The sequence below is a fragment of the Aptenodytes forsteri genome, unplaced genomic scaffold, assembly GCF_000699145.1.
Source record: "Aptenodytes forsteri isolate BGI_AS27 unplaced genomic scaffold, ASM69914v1 Scaffold13, whole genome shotgun sequence".
NCBI classification, from domain to species: Eukaryota; Metazoa; Chordata; class Aves; order Sphenisciformes; family Spheniscidae; genus Aptenodytes; species Aptenodytes forsteri.
Window position 1 is genome coordinate 3,243,310 of NW_008794543.1, and position 15,852 is coordinate 3,259,161.

General features: G+C 37.3%; 1 protein-coding gene across 2 annotated transcripts in view; it reads left to right on the plus strand.

Annotated features, from left to right (window-relative positions):
- The first annotated feature begins 286 nt into the window (after positions 1-286).
- The window catches only part of CLCN3 (chloride voltage-gated channel 3), a 59,208-nt gene continuing 43,642 nt past the window's right edge, over positions 287-15,852 (plus strand). For both annotated transcript variants that reach the window (XM_009272332.2, XM_009272329.2), the window contains exon 1: positions 287-458. In XM_009272332.2, the coding sequence (XP_009270607.1) occupies positions 299-458 (160 nt within the window). In that variant the 5' untranslated portion in view covers positions 287-298. The remainder of the gene's footprint in view (positions 459-15,852) is intronic.

Below are 15,852 nucleotides of genomic sequence, written 5' to 3' on the forward strand. Positions count from 1 at the left end.
ACCTGTACTGAAAGTGAAATACTTTCATGATGATAACCTTGAACTAAGGAGAGGCCAAGGAAGGGGATGAGGAAGCATCATCCAGTTAAAAATCCCTGAAGACTTGCGTAAAATGTTCTATATATAAAATGTTCTGTATTACTGCTGTGGTTTTTGTAAGTTACAGTATTGTGATCTTAATATTTTTTCTCCAAAGCATGAAATACACTTGTTTTATTTGATATAAACTTCTCAGTCTTTTGTGCATATTCAAATAGAAAATAACTCATTTTCTTTATATAGGTTATAAAGCAGCTAAATGGAGTCTGAGCAGCTGTTTCATAGAGGCTACTATCGAAACAGTTACAACAGTATAACTAGTGCAAGCAGCGATGAGGAGCTTTTAGATGGAGCAGGTGTAATTATGGACTTTCAGACCTCTGAAGATGACAATCTCTTGGATGGTGATGCGTCGATTGGTAAGTTAATGTTAATTTCAGCTTAAAAATTACTCTGGGTTGTATTTCTGTGGTTTTGTGGGTTTTGGTTTTTTGTTTGTTTTTTTTAAATAAACAGAACCAACCCTTTTTCATAACTAATTAATGTTTCTCTTTAGCTAATCTGCTCTTCAGAGGGATGCTTTAAACCTGAAAGTGGCTGAACGTTTTTCTGTGTGCTTGCCTAACAGTTACATTGTATGGGATGACTTCTGATACAGGGCAGATATTAACTTACTTCTGGCAAATGACAAACTTGCTGTCAGGTAGTGGAAGGATGGCTATTCTGCAGCTATCTGGTCTTTCTTAGCTGCAGCAGGATTTTGGAAGTCTTCAATAGTTCTTTGGAGCAGAAATTAGCAGTCTCTTTTAATTGTTGCTTCTAGAGAGAAATCTGTTTCTGCTTGATTCAGCTTCAGATCTGTAAAAGAGAAGCAAAAACCTTCTAAGTAGAGGTGTTAGAAGCAACAGGAAACACCATATGAGTTGAACTTTTGACTAGGTGAAAAGTTGCAAAGAAAACTTGTTACTGTGAGCACTAACAAAAGCACTGAAGTAATACAAAGAAGAAAGAACTGGGAAGCTCTTCCTCTTTTTTTTTTTTCTTTTTAATTAACAAAGCAGTTAATGGAGTGAAAGCATTAACATTCTCTTAGCAATGGTCAAAGAGGGGAACAGGAGGGAAAGAAAGTAGTTTGTGTTTAAGATAGTAAACTTGGTTAAATATATACTCTTGTGTGTATATATATACACATTATATATATATTTATTTATATTCCTCTATTTTGTTTAAAACCAAACTCAGCCTTTTGTTTTATCATCCTTTCCTCCCCCATTAACATTCAGTTGTCTTTCATCCATTCAGAGGCTTGCTCTTCATGCATTTTCCCTTTGCCACACTTAGCAATTGGATGTTGGCATTGTACTAGATAGCTGTGTCGTATCATTATAAGCATCCTTCTCATCTGTATTCCTTCTGTCTAATTAGATGTGTCTTGAATATGCAGTTATTTAACTTGTATACCAATACAGGTATCAAGAGCCAGGACACCTTCAATCTACATAAAAATTCCTTCTGCCAAGTTACTTAGAGAACACCACCATGATGAAGTCAAGCACTTGATAGTTAGGAAATTATTAAGCAAACAGCTGGCTTTCATGTGTAATATTTTGTTCTGAATATCTGGCACTTTTGATAAAGTGAGTGCCTTGCTTGTCTAACATAATATTTGCAACCTGTACTGAAAGTCTGAAGCTACTCTGGTTATTGTTTATATAAATCCTCTCCATTACTTCAAGCTTTAAGGAGAAATAAGTTTGCAGTAAAATAAATAGTTTCAGAGCCAGTGTTCTGCCCCTTACTTGTTGTGAAATTAGATCCGTAAATTGAGTCCAAACAGATGAGGTGGTTGTTTTGTTTGCGCTGTCAAAAGCAATGCTAATTGCTGCACATGCCAGCAGCCCCTATCTCATTGTAATGCTGAAGTATTAGACTGTGCATTAGAACATAAATATTAATGTATTTTCTTTCCTGGAGTTGAATTTTTTGCTAATGGTGTATCTGCTTGCCACAATTCTGGCCTCTCGGTAAGAGGCAGCAATAGTAATAAGCACTATTATTTTATTTAAGTGAATGGTGATTTATGTGTCTCCATGGAAAATATTTTCTTGTACAGTAAATCATAGTAAATACCTTAGCAATAGTTCAGAATCTGGTGTAAATTTTCTTTTCAAGGTGGTAATAACATACTTCAAAAAAAGTTTTAAATAAGCTTACATGCAGGAGGTGAACGTCTGTGTTTCTCATTCCTTAGGTCTCCAAATGTGTAAGGTGATTTTTCTTGTGTGTTTTTAATTCAGCAAATCTCATTGACAAGACCAAACAAGCACTTTCTTGCTGGACTGCATGTGCCCCTCTGTTACTCACTTAGTATCAACTGTTTGTTTGTTTTAATTATTATTATTTAAATACCCTATCCTTTAATCATCTCTTAATGTATTTTTGTTCTGTTGAGTCTAAGTACAGATGAATTCACCATACAGAATCTGTCCCACCTCCTGAGGAAGGGCAGGACCATCCCAGTAACTGGAAGATCCCATGCTTTTCAACACTGCAGGCCCTCCAGAACATGATGTGAATGCAGAGGCATTAGGTCTAGCTCTGTGCTTTAGCTGGTGAATCCTGCCAAAATCAGGAGCCCTATTTAAACATATAGTTTGTGGTTTAAGTCTGTAGGGCTGGAAGAATTTATGAGCCTGGTTTCATAGCAACATGATCAAAATGGCAATAACGTATCTGTACTTAAAATGATTGTGGAAATAATGTAGCTAAATTGAAAGCTGCATAGCTGTAGAATGTAAGCTTGGAGTACAGATGAGCACAGACATGAACAGCCTGGGTAAGTTGTCATGGACAATAGAGTGTTCATCATAATTTTACAGTTTATATAATAAAATATAGAATTACAAATTTTAAAAAATCAAGACCATGCAATGAGGAGAAAATGAAGGATTAATAAATTATCTTTTTTTTTCATTTTTCAATGAAAATTGAACCATAAACTGCACATATATTATGCAGATGAAAAGCTAACAATATGGAGTTTCTGAAGTAATTGTAGTCTTTCTCCCTCATTCAAAGGGCATTAAGTTAAGGGAGGAAGTCTGCTCATTTCAGCAGGCTTGGTAAGTCAGGACAGCAATTCTGTGAAGCCTGCACGGTACTGCCATTCACATTAGCACTCATACTTCAGCACTTAACTGAGGCTTACAAAGCCATTGAGGCTGTTATTCAATGGTGAATATGCCTTCTGTTGAAAGCATGTGGAAATTGGATGATATTGGGAAAGAATACTAATGATATATACTACTTGTCCTGTGTGGGAAAATCTTTTATGTTATATGGGACTAAACAAGTGAATGTTAACCGGAACCCGTCTTCAGAAAGTCTTGTCACCTAGACTTTTAGGTATCTTTAATATTTAGTTGATAGAGATTCGCCTTTTTAGTGTCATCTCTGATTTGCAATTTGAATGGCTTTGTGCAGTTCCATATGGGGGATTTACCATTATGTTAAAAAAAATGCTGTACAACAATCTTGTTTCTCTTAACACCATCTGAAAGCGTGTATGTTACCTATCCTTCACTGTGTCATCTGAGAAGTATACAGAAATTGTGAATATGTAATATTATATACTAAATACATACATAAACATACATGTATAGTAATTATAATTTTATATAGCATATCATATGTCTGTTATGTTCTCCAGTAGCTGTTTCTTTGCATAAATTTCAGGCTTTTACTGGCAGCATTGTGGAGAACAAGTAGGTATCATGAAATTGTAAATTCTTTGAGCATTGTGTGTTTTAACATGCTAAATAATTACAGTGCTATGCATGTGGAGGCTTGGATGCCTTGCACCAAGCCCTGCCTAGAAGGGATACTGCCTGCCAGCTTTGGTCAAAACTTGCTTTTGTCGCTTATCAAAACTAATCTTTGTAGTACCGAAGTTAGTGTTTTTCCTTGTTGAACTGCTGTCTAATGAGAAGTACGGTGATGTTATACGGATAACAGAAGTATTTGCCTCTTTGTAGGGAGGATGTCTTACCAATACTTGTATGTGCAATGTACTTTCATGTATGCAATCTGTGGAGATCATTTTCATCATGACTTATCTATGTTTTATTTTTAGACTGTTTGCCCTGCTTCTTGCTAGGTCAATTTAAACACGTTATACTTACCATTGAGAAGCTATCAGTTCTTTAATAGTTAAGTCATATAAGCTAATACTTACTGGTTTAAATTTTATAGGAGGAGATCTATACTATTTAGTTTTTTAACAATTGTCACACTAGGATAGTTTATTGTTTTCCATCACTTTTAACAGGGGGGGAAAAAGAATTCTTTCTAAACAGAAGTGAAATCTCCAGAATTGAAATACATTATCACGTTAATATTTTAACTGGGGAATATGAATGAGAAGATGAAATGTCTAATCCATTCTTTTCCTCTCAGCATCGGCTTAACTTGCCTGTCTCTAAAGTTTGAGAGAGAGACAATTCTTGGCTACTGGCTGGCCTTGACGGGTGTAACAAGTCTCTTCAAAAGTTCAAACTTTTTCTTTTTATGACTCAGGGTTAGCCAACTAGCATGGTGAAACTGAGAGGTCTCTGTAATTTTACTCAGAATTGAGGGCTGTTTATATGATGTAAGAGAGGACTGCATCAGTTCTCGCTATTTTTTTTATTTAAGCGTAGGGCAAGCTCAGCAGGAGGTGGATTTCTGTAATGTTGTCAGACTGCAAATTTTTCAAGGCAGTGACTGAAATCAGATGATTAAACCTTATTTGTAGTAAAGATGGTTTGCAAACAAATGATCTCACTGGTGTTTACATCTCAAGGTACTTTGATCTGTCTGTGGGAGTCTAAGTCCTGAATGAGCTTGGCGTTCTTTTCAATAGCTATAGTGATTCCTGCTTCAGTTGAAGGAACTTAGTTGCTTATATTGTGACTTCAGTGTGGAGACAGTTTACAGTCTGGCATATGGTGTTAACATAAAATTGGCAATAGTTAACCTTAATATGACAACCTGTAAACTGGTAATTCAAAAGCTGCTGCTACAGCCGCTACTATCTCCTTGCAGTGATAGCAGCGCCACTAAAAAAAAGAATATGCCCACAGGTCATGGTGTAGTAAAACACAGCGGCTCTCCTAAACTGTCCCTACCCATGAGTTGGAGTCCTTTGCCTAAAGTGAGAGACCAAAACAATCCATTTTCAGCATCCTAAATACTGATACTAAAAATACAATATAGTGAACTAATATTATGGCATTATTTGAGGAACAGAATGTAATTTCCAGCAAGTGCCGGTGGTTCTGTATAATCCAGAAATTTGTACCACATCAGAGGTTAATTGTTCAAGCAAGAACTAAACATAGTTATCTTTTCCAACAACACATAAATGTCCTTTCATATGTATGCTTGTTTCTATTTAGCTATCGCTAAATATCTTTCTCACAAAGAAAAGAAAGAATACAAAGAAAAGAATAAAATAACTTATTTCCTGCATAAAGAACTTAAGTTCCTGTTACATTCTTTATGTGTGGAAATTGCATTAACAGATTCTTCCTGTTGTCCACAGCTGGTATGAAGAAGGGTCTTCAAAGTCATTTTGCGCCATTGGCATTGTTTGCGTTTTCCTTGCATGTGGTATAAAACTGACTTGACTGAACAGTCATTATGACAGTTTGACATATCTCCTTCCTAACTTACATACAACCTATCTTCCAAGTTAGCAATATTTGCATTAAAGGGCTCATTGTTCTTCTTAAGTGTTGTGGTTTAACCCGGCAGGCAGCTAAATGCCACACAGCCATTCGCTCACTCCCCCCTCCCAGTGGGATGGGGGAGAGAATTGGGGGAAAAAAAAAGTAAAATTTGTGGGTTGAGATAAAGACAGTTTAATAGGCCAGAAAAGGAAGGGAAAATAATAATAATAGAATATACAAAGCAAGTGATGCACAATGCAATTGCTCACCACCCACCAACTGATGCCCAGCCTGTGCCAGAGCAGTGGTCACCGCCCCCCAGCCAACCTGTAGTGTAAGCACTGCTTAGCAACAACTAAAACATCGGTGTGTTATCAACACTGTTCTCCTCCTAAATCCAAAACACAGCACTGTACCAGCTACTAGGAAGAAAATTAACTCTATCCCAGCCAAAATCAGGACAGTAACTAATACATTTGCTCTCAAATGATGCCATAGAAATCGAAGCATGAGATAACATGACTTGCTCTGATTGCAAGGGCAAGCATGAAGCACAGCTAGTTTCTTTTGAATAGTTAAATTGTCAGTAACTGGTTATCATTTACTTTTTTTCTCTTGGACAGTAGTTAGAGCTGCAGATATATTGCCTGTGCTCCATACTACTAATGCAGCTGAACACAGGATATCTGACAATACAGAACCATGTTTTCTTTTACTTTTTTTAATATTAGTAATGCATGAAGTTAATTTTGTCTGTCTATCTGGAACACAAGTTGCTATACATTATGTTTACATGGATAACTGGGCTAATTAACAAAGCTCTTATCTCAAGGATTTCTAAATTCCTGGCAGAAAACAAAAAAATTGACTGGAAGATTTTTAGGTTAAGGGGGAAAAATGTTTTATCTTAGTTATTGGATGTCATTATTGAACGAGTGAGTTGCAGGTGTTTGAAATGTCTTTTTCATCTTACCTCTTCATCATGATAGTGATTTTCCTGAACTCTGATCTATATTTTTTTTAACATAATTATTGTCCAAAATGAAAATTCACTTGATACTGTTTTAGTTGAACAGCCTGTAATGGTGTTACAGTGTTAGTCTGGGCCTTCAGATTGTAATTGGATTGGTGTGGCATTAGACTTTCTGAGGGACAGAAATTATGGCAGTGTGTATGTAGAGTTTTAGTAACCAATTAGTTCCTTGTTCTCTTAAATTAAAAACAAATATTGACCATTTCAATTTCTCACAAAAGCTATTGTCAGTTCTTTGAAGGCTTGTTTATAGGATATTAGACTTGTGTTGGTTTTAGAACTTAACCCTACCAACAGTCCTTGAATGGTCTCACCAGTCTTTCCTGCCAAAGTTGTATTTACAAAATTAGGTTTCATCTTCCAAGACACACAAGCATATGCATTTCCAGCCTGATACTCTGGAAGAAGATGAATCGTAAGACTAGTAATTCATTCTTTCCATCTTTCTGATATTATATAATCTTGTTGGTTTCCTTCTGCAGCTCTGCTGAAGTGCTTAAAGCACACTGGCTTTGTTAACAGATGCTGCTGAGGCAGTTATTACTGACTTGACAGCCTGGTGTAGTGTTATCGTAAGTATGTCCTTCTCCCAGGCATGCTGTATGAATAGCGTAAGATGAAGGAATGACAGCAGAGGAAATGTGATGGCATATATGTAGGTATGTAGAAAGAAGAGTCTGAAGCATACAATAAAATAATTAAGTCTAATATGACCGTGAAGTCTTTAGGTACTAAATAAACAATTTTCACTACAGCTTTAATAATATTTCATTCATTCATTTTACCTTTGATTTGTTCTCTCAAGTCAGCCAAAGGAGGCAGATACAATTTTAACCAAATTGATGTCAGGTTGTACTCTTGCTTTCTGTCTTTGAGAATGTTCTTGCTTACCAGCTAATAAATACCTTTTAAAGTGAAAGCTTTTCATCTCTTGGATTAAACAGAAATGTTATTCTGGAAGAGGATATCATGATGTCCCTGAAACACGAGAACAGCTGTGCTGGGTCAAACCACAAATCCACCTAGCTCAGCATCCTATCTCTGACAGGGATCAAAAGTCAGTGCTTAAGGAAGAGTAAGAACAGGGTGAGTAAGTGATAGTTCATCGGAGTACTTGTACAGCAGTTTTGTATGGCTGAGGGCCTCTTTCAACTGAGTGGTGGTTTTTAAAGTTTTAGTCCTTATCAGTGGATTTTTCTTCCACTGACTTTTTCTTGAAGCAATTCTTTAGCACCCACACCATCCTTTGGCAAGCTCAAAACGTGTCTAAGCTGTTAATGTGAAGAACCACCTTTTTTTCTTTATTTTGAACCTAAATCCAGGTATAAATACTGCTGAGAACAGCTAAAACTGCCAGAGTTCTGCCTAGGCAAACAGCGGCCTATGCATTAGCGTGGATTGACACATGGACTTCCTTGTCACTCACCCTTGTACAGCATAAAGGCTAAGCGCGCGCTTTTTTTTTTTTGTTGGTAGTTGCAGCTGTGAAAAATCTTTCTGCTGATACATAGGGGTTTTAGCGGGTATTATTAGCTTATTGAAATGAAACTACTGTTGATACAAAAAGGTTGATATGAAACTAGGACAGGGTGACCTGAAACTAGGATGACTTGATTGTCTTGCCAAATACACATACTCTGATAAGGCCTATCATGCATTGGCCATATGCATGTAGAAACTAACAAGGATTAACACATGGATAGCATGGTGCTGTCCTTGTGAAAGGTGGTAGACCCTCTCCCACTTCCAAGAGGAGAGTGGAAAGAATCATGGATTAAAATCCCAAGTTTCCCACCAAAAAGAACTGCATCAGAGCAGTGATTCAATTACAGCAACTCAGTGAGCAGGTGTATTTATTAATCACCAGTGTGAGGTATCAAACTGTTTATAGCTTAGGTTTTGCTAGACCTGTATACAATGTATACTCATTAACAAAAAAAAAAAATTCTTCTTGCCCTTGTGGTTTGTAGTGGTCTTGATCCTCTAATACAATAACTATCTTAAGAGCTCTTTTGTTAGAACAGATGGTGAAAATTTGATATCCATTGCTACTTATTTCTTTCCTTCCACAGTTACCTCTTTTCCAGGTTAAGGACTTCTGGTTTGCTCAGTTGGACCTTGCAGCTATCCCATGCTTTGGATCCTTTTTAGTGCCCCTTTCTGAACCTTTTCTAGTATCTGTAACTTAAGGGAGGGATCAGAACTTCACACAGCATTTGGAAGATGAGCATGTCATGGAAATAAAGTAGCAAGTCTTATTCTGACCACTACTAAGTACTGAGCTCATAGTTTCATGGAATTCAAATATGCCTGGCATAGTATAGTATTATGTATTAACAACGTACAAAATCGCTGTTGGCACTATGTTCACACAGCTTATGTATGTATGGAGAAGATGTAATATTCTTGAAGATAGAAAGTAAGCTTAATGTATATAGCATATCTAGGGAGGAATACGTGTTGGTGCTCTAATTTTATCCCCTGCACATACTTTGAACAGTAAGTTGGAAATAGTGGCCAAAAATAAACAACCCTAAAGCAGAATAAGGGCAATCTAGCAGATAAAACCTCTTTCCTTATATGCATTTAGGTAAAGAGGAAAACCAGAACGATCTCGGTAGCAGAATTTTGGCTAGTCCTAGAAGAGGGAGAAGTAAACTTTAGAAAAGCTGCTAAGCCAGGATTGCTTCCTACTAAGGATGCCAAATCTTCTTGTTGAGGAGTTATAACTACAGTTTTAGCAGATTGGAGTGTGAGGAAAGGACACGTATGCAAAGGTGAAAATGCAGCAGGACTGACTTTCTTAGTAAAAGTCTACCCTGTAAAGAAAAAGAACAGAAAAAAGATAGGAAGTAGTTAAGAGGCTCTTAGAGAATCAGAGAAGGCAAGTTGTTTGCAGAAAATAGCCTGCTTTTGTTTCCAAGTCCTCCTTGCATGATTAGTACAGTAAAAGTAGATATTTTTAATGTCAGTGTAGAACTGACCAATTAAAAAAAAAGAAAGAAAACAAAAGAAAAAAACCCACCTCTCACAGCTGATAACTATATGTAGTCTGTTGATGTCAAGGATTTTCTTCCAGCATCGTTGGGTTATAGATCAAGAAGAGTGTGATGGACAGCCCCAGAACGAAGTGAAAAGAAAACTGAAGAGGCTAGTCTTGGCTTCAGTGTTTTGGGCCAAGATGTCAAAGCAGTCTTTAGGGACCAAACACTTGTTTTTTTTCCAGTTTATTTTTGGTGTTAGTCGTTAATGTTGCATCATGATTTCATTATTTCCCCTTTTTTCTGTCTGTTTCTTCTCCTGCCCTAAAGTTTTGCATGGCAGTGGCGAGCATTTAGTCGTATTTCACTGATTCGCAGTGAAGGTTCAGCTACCCTGGGGGGAAGTCAGTCTCAGAATTGATTACACAACATGCTTGCGGCTATATGACCTGTTCTGCTGCATTCTGTTTGCTGGTTGGGTTTGACTTCAGTTACCATCTTCCGTGTCTACACAGTGAGTAAAAGCACCATTGGAAATTATACAATACTGTAGAAGTATAATTCAAGAACCTGTGGTTGGCCAGTAAAGAAGCCAGCTTATTAGGCTCGATCCTGGAATAAAGTGTTCTCTGCTGGATGAAATGATTGTGAGCAAAATTAAGTAACTAATTTGTGGGAGACAAACGATTATGAAAAAAGAAACTGTGATTAAGGAGTTATTTTTTTTTCCTGTATAATAAAATGCAAATAGAAAAAAATCTTATTGTGTATTACTGTTAAGTGCATTCCTCTGGGGTTTTTCTGACTCCTGTTTTGTTTAAACCCCATCTGCCTTGAACTACTCAACAGGATATGTTATAAATTTGTTTTCTTCTGCTTTTACATTATATTCGGTCTAAAATTTTTCCTGGCATTGTCTGTCTGCCTCATTGAGGCTTTTGATGAGGTGGCAATGGAAGCAGCTTAATGGAGTCTTCTGTATATAGCTTGATACAGAGCTGGGAGCCTTTTGCTAACACCACTGTGATCAAGCAGAGTGTTCTATATAATGCTGATGAATGAAGTTTGGGACTCTGTAATTTAAGATTTTAAAAATAATTTTTTTTACTGTTTATTAATTTGAAGCTATGTATAACTGAACCTTTTTCTCTCTTTTTTTCCTTTTCTTTTTTCTTTTTTTTTTTTTCCCTTTTCTATGATTGCATCTTTGAGTTATTTCATCCTGGACCATGTCTGGGTACCGGAGCTGGGAGAAGGGTGTTGGTCCTTCTTTTTTCTATGATCATCTTTGAGTTATTTCATCCTGGACCATGTCTGGGTACCGGAGCTGGGAGAAGGGTGTTGGTCCTTCTTTTATCATCTTTAGTGTTCTCACTGCTGGCTCTGTGTGACCCAGATGAGAAAGTTGTATGATTTTATGCAGAATGAACAGAGTCAGACTGAAGGGGCTGCAAAATCAGTAAACTGAGGCAAGTTAAGTATGAGGAGAAGTCAGGCTGGTAGAGGGATTAGACCTGGGCTTAATTTGGCCACATGGATTGAGGAAAGGGTAAATGAAAGAATAAATTGGGAAAAGGGCAGGAGATAAAGCTGGAAAGAAAAGGAATGGAAGGAAGAGGAATGAGACACAGTAGGTTTTGAGACATTTTGTGTATTCTTTGGGCACCCTGTTTTAAATGGATGCTTCCATGCCCAACCTTCAACTGAGGGTACATATGAGTTAAATTCTTTTCAGAATGGTTGGAGATGGTAGCTGTTTTGAGGAGTGCTCTATTACATAGCATTTTTCAAGAGAACATTATCTTCTAGCTCTGCTGAAGGAGAAGCTTTAGTTTTGAATAATAATAGGAAAGAAAATGACAGTTAAGAATCACAAAAATCTTTTGCGTTAGTCACACTAACATTTGTAATTATCAGACACGCTTTTGGCGTCTCTTGTTACTTTAATGAAACCATTCAGCATCCCCAATCTTACATTTGGAATTTCATAGAAGACATGATTTTAATTTTCATTACCTGGTGCAATGATATTACATATTCTGTCACTAAAATAAACCAAGTAATTGAAGGAATTGAGAGAATATGTTTGGTTTATATGTAAAAAGGTGTTTGACTGTCTTCCTTAAACCTAGCTTACTTTTTAATATGAAATAGTGGAATAATGCTTCAGAATTAACATCTTCCCTCCAACCTTGGGTGTGCAGGCTGTCATGCCTCTGTGATACTCCCCTTCTTTTCATTGGCCTTGTTCTGTCTCCTCAAAACACCTTTCCCTGGGTGTATCCGATTTGTCTAATCTCTGATTTGTTCTTGTATTTTCAGATACTTTATCTTGAATGTTTTTCTTCTCTCCCCTTAAAAGGGAAAAGATAAGGTGTGGAGGGAGGATTAAGGTATCTTTCTTCATGCTCAGTATGCTTTAAAGGTGTGTCACCCATATACATTGTGATATTTCTAGAACAATGGACTTAAAGCCCTTTTCTGCAAAGATAAATGCATCTAAGTGATGCTTAACAACAGTATGTGCCTTATGAGAACAATGGGAGCGCTCAGATGTGTGATGTTATTTGGGCGTGGAGGATTTCTGGGATTGAGGCCTTAGTCTATAACTACTGTGATGAAATCTCCTGGAAAGCAAGCTGCTGTACAAACCTGCTGTTTACATATGAGCTGTTCTATACACTAAATCAGCCATTTTAAGGGGTTCTTGGTCATTGAAGATAAGGCTATTGTAAAACTAAGTTTGGACAACAAGTGTTCATAATGTTATGTACTCTGTAATACCCAAATACCTAGTTAACTAGCGACACCATTTCACTAACTACAATTTTGGAATTTGCTGAACTTCACAACAGAAATAACTGTCATACTCTTTTGACTATAAAATTATCAGCCAGTTAAAGTCGGACACTATTTCAAACCAGGTAGAAAAAGAGTAATTTTGAAAGATGAAATTGTGTAGACTTTTAGATATTAAAAAAAATACTGGCTTAACTAGGTCAGGTTAGCATGCATAGTATCTTTCTCTCTCTTGCTTAAAAAACCCCCACTTTTCATTGTATTACGGGAAAGGGAACGCACACAGTGGTAGTGCTATAAACAATGAGAACACAAGCTACTGGTAATTGAGAAGGGACAATGACTGTTCTGCTTTTTAAGACTAGACAAAGAAAGGACTGTATTTGGCAGCCAGTCTATAACCAGTGACCTGGGAAGAGCTGTTACTATGTAATATTAGGTAGACTCTTGAAATTCTGTGTAGCACATATGAAGTGGTATCTGTTTTACACTGTAGACTTCTTGCAATTATTTTCCCTCATATCTAAAGTTTATCAGGTATGCCTTCCAACTAGTTACACCCTTTATCTTTTCCAACTCAGACTGAATTTTAGACTTGTGTAGAAATTTTGCATAAGCCTTAGTCCAGTGAACAAGTTTAGGCCAACAAGTTAGCCGTTTCTTTGCTGTGACGGATTTTTATTATCAGTTCTAAGACATGTCAGGCCTTCGGTAACCACATCAAACTCTTAAACTAGCGGTGATCTTCCAGACTGTGTTAATACAAGTCCTTTATAACCTTTATTTCATATTCTTTCAAATATGGAGTTGAATTTATAGTGTTGTCTTCTATAATTGACATAATAAATGCACTAACAGTTCATTCTGTAATAATTCTTTCTTCAGGTTACAAAAATTATTGTTGTATTTCTTCGTGCTGTGAATGACTTTTTATTTAGGGCCTTACAGTAAGATTACAGACTCTTTCCAGGTGCTGTTGAGATAAGAAGTTGAGAATGCTCAGGGATTTCTGTTGTACTACTTCTTATATCAAAGTAATGTGGGTAATTTAAAGCTCAGAGGTGCTTAGGTTTGTTTTTTCACAGGCAAAAATAAATGGTGAGAATGCATAATGGCTCTGAAAGTCACACCACTTTTGGATATTCAAGATCTTAAAGATTCAGTTGCTCTTGTTGAAAAGGTGGTTGTAGGAGGCTAGTCTTCAGAAAGCATTTCCTTGTGTAGATCACAGCAAATGGAGATGTCTCTAACTCAGTAGAAGACACGAGTATTTTAGAACCGAGTATCTGTGGCTCAAGGGTTCCCTTTGTCCTGGAGATAAGATAGTCTTCAAGGTTTTAAAATACATTTTGCTATATGCTCTTTTTTTTTTTCCCTTCCTTCATTCTCACTTGTTTTTCCATCTGTAGAGATGCTAGCATTTTCTTAATGTTTGTATTGGAGCCATATTTTTAAGATTTAATATATTGACAGGTCTGTGAAGTAAATCCAGTATTTCTTTGTCCTACTCTGTGCTCAAAAAGATCATTTGCAGTACACAGCTTGTAACATTGGCTTATAAAAGAAATAACTTCCTTAAGAATATACTTGGAAAATTATTTAAGAAACTAATGCATTTGAAAGCTAAAATAGTTGTCTGTCTGTCACACTTACAGAGGTGAAAAGGCATACATAATAAAATTAATTCCTTTCCTTGTGTCCTGTGTGAATGAAACTGAAGCCGGGCCTTGGTGCTGCAGGCATGCAGTATTCTCAACTTTGCTAAGCATGAATAGTCTCAGTAATTTCACTCAGTTATGTAAATCGTGTGTTTGTGTGTATACACACACACATATGTACAAGAAATATTAAAGTGTTATACTGAGGCGCAGTAAGTCTAATGACTTGCATATCCATTTTCAGCTCTTGAGAGCATTTTTTTTCCTTTTGGGTAGTTTGACAAAAATGTATCTGCAACTTAAGTGATAGCATAGTTAATGTATGACACATTTTTACTGAAGCAGAACACTTAAAACGACTGAGAATAATAGATCAGGGAACCATAATTTTATATTACCTGCTGGAGGGGAAAAAAAGGAAAAACTGTGCACATCTTACGTAAGTATTTCATTACAACTGAACTAACACTGGAAATCTCATGTAAAATAGTACTTGCAAGATAGGACCAGTACAAGATCATACAGTAAACATAAATTAATATATGGTTACAATATATAATAATGTCTGTTTCAAGTGCAAGCAATTATGTAGATAGTTTACGATTTCCTGTCTTTAGATACTGATTATTTGAAGTGCTTGGGTTTTGCCAAAGCTGTAACAGTCACTGTTGGATGATGTATCGCATGAACGCCTTGGTTAGCATTCATGTGGGTGTTGCCTATTTTGAGTCTGTGACTTTTAAGGGACTTGGAGCATGTTGTCAATGTGTAGAGTAATGCAAGCTGAATTACGGACTTGTGCCCCCCCCCTACCTTTTTAGTATGAATACGGATATGATGCGGTTGTAATACCAGAATAATCATCACAAAAAAAATTGGAGACACCAGACCATTTTAGTTAAAGCAAGAATTTAATTACATATTTAATGCTTTTGATTACATATGTTCAAATCTGACATTCACTTCTGTAGAATCGAAAGTTCTACACCGTGAAGTGGGGGTGGAGGTGAAAGTGGGGTAAGCTAACCCCCTGGAGCAGAGCGCTTGGCTTTTAGCAGGTTACGTTGTTCTTCCTCGGTGGCAATCATTTTGACGTTTGAAAAGAGTAAATAAAATTACTGGGAGACAGGCTTCCCCCCACCAGCGGTAATACATGAATTTTGACTTTTTATGTCCCTTCCACATAAAATGTGATGGTAGCTGTTTAAAAGTCTCTGCCGGTGTGGCTGCAGAAGGGCGAACGGAAGAAGTTCGAGTACCTTCCTTGTCTTCGGTGTCATGCACAGAGATGCGGGTTTGCCTTTTTAACCGAGCCGGTAAACCCACCGTTCACTTGTTGAAAGGGCTGGCAGCCGTGGCAGCTTCACGCGTGCAAGTGAACGTTTTCCGTCGTTCGTACGTCTGTCACCATGACGATTCCCTTTGACACTTGAGCCCTAGGACGGGGCGGGGGCAGAGTTGGCGGAGAGAGGCTGAAACCCTGTGCACCCGGTCGGGTGTACCTCTGCCGTAAGTTGCAAACGGGCTCTTCTCTGCTTCTTCCCGTCAGCAATTAAATACGCGGCTTCGTTGTCCTCTGTAGATGAAACGACCCGCAACGGGGAGCGCTGTCGCGCGTGGCGGCAGGGTCCCCC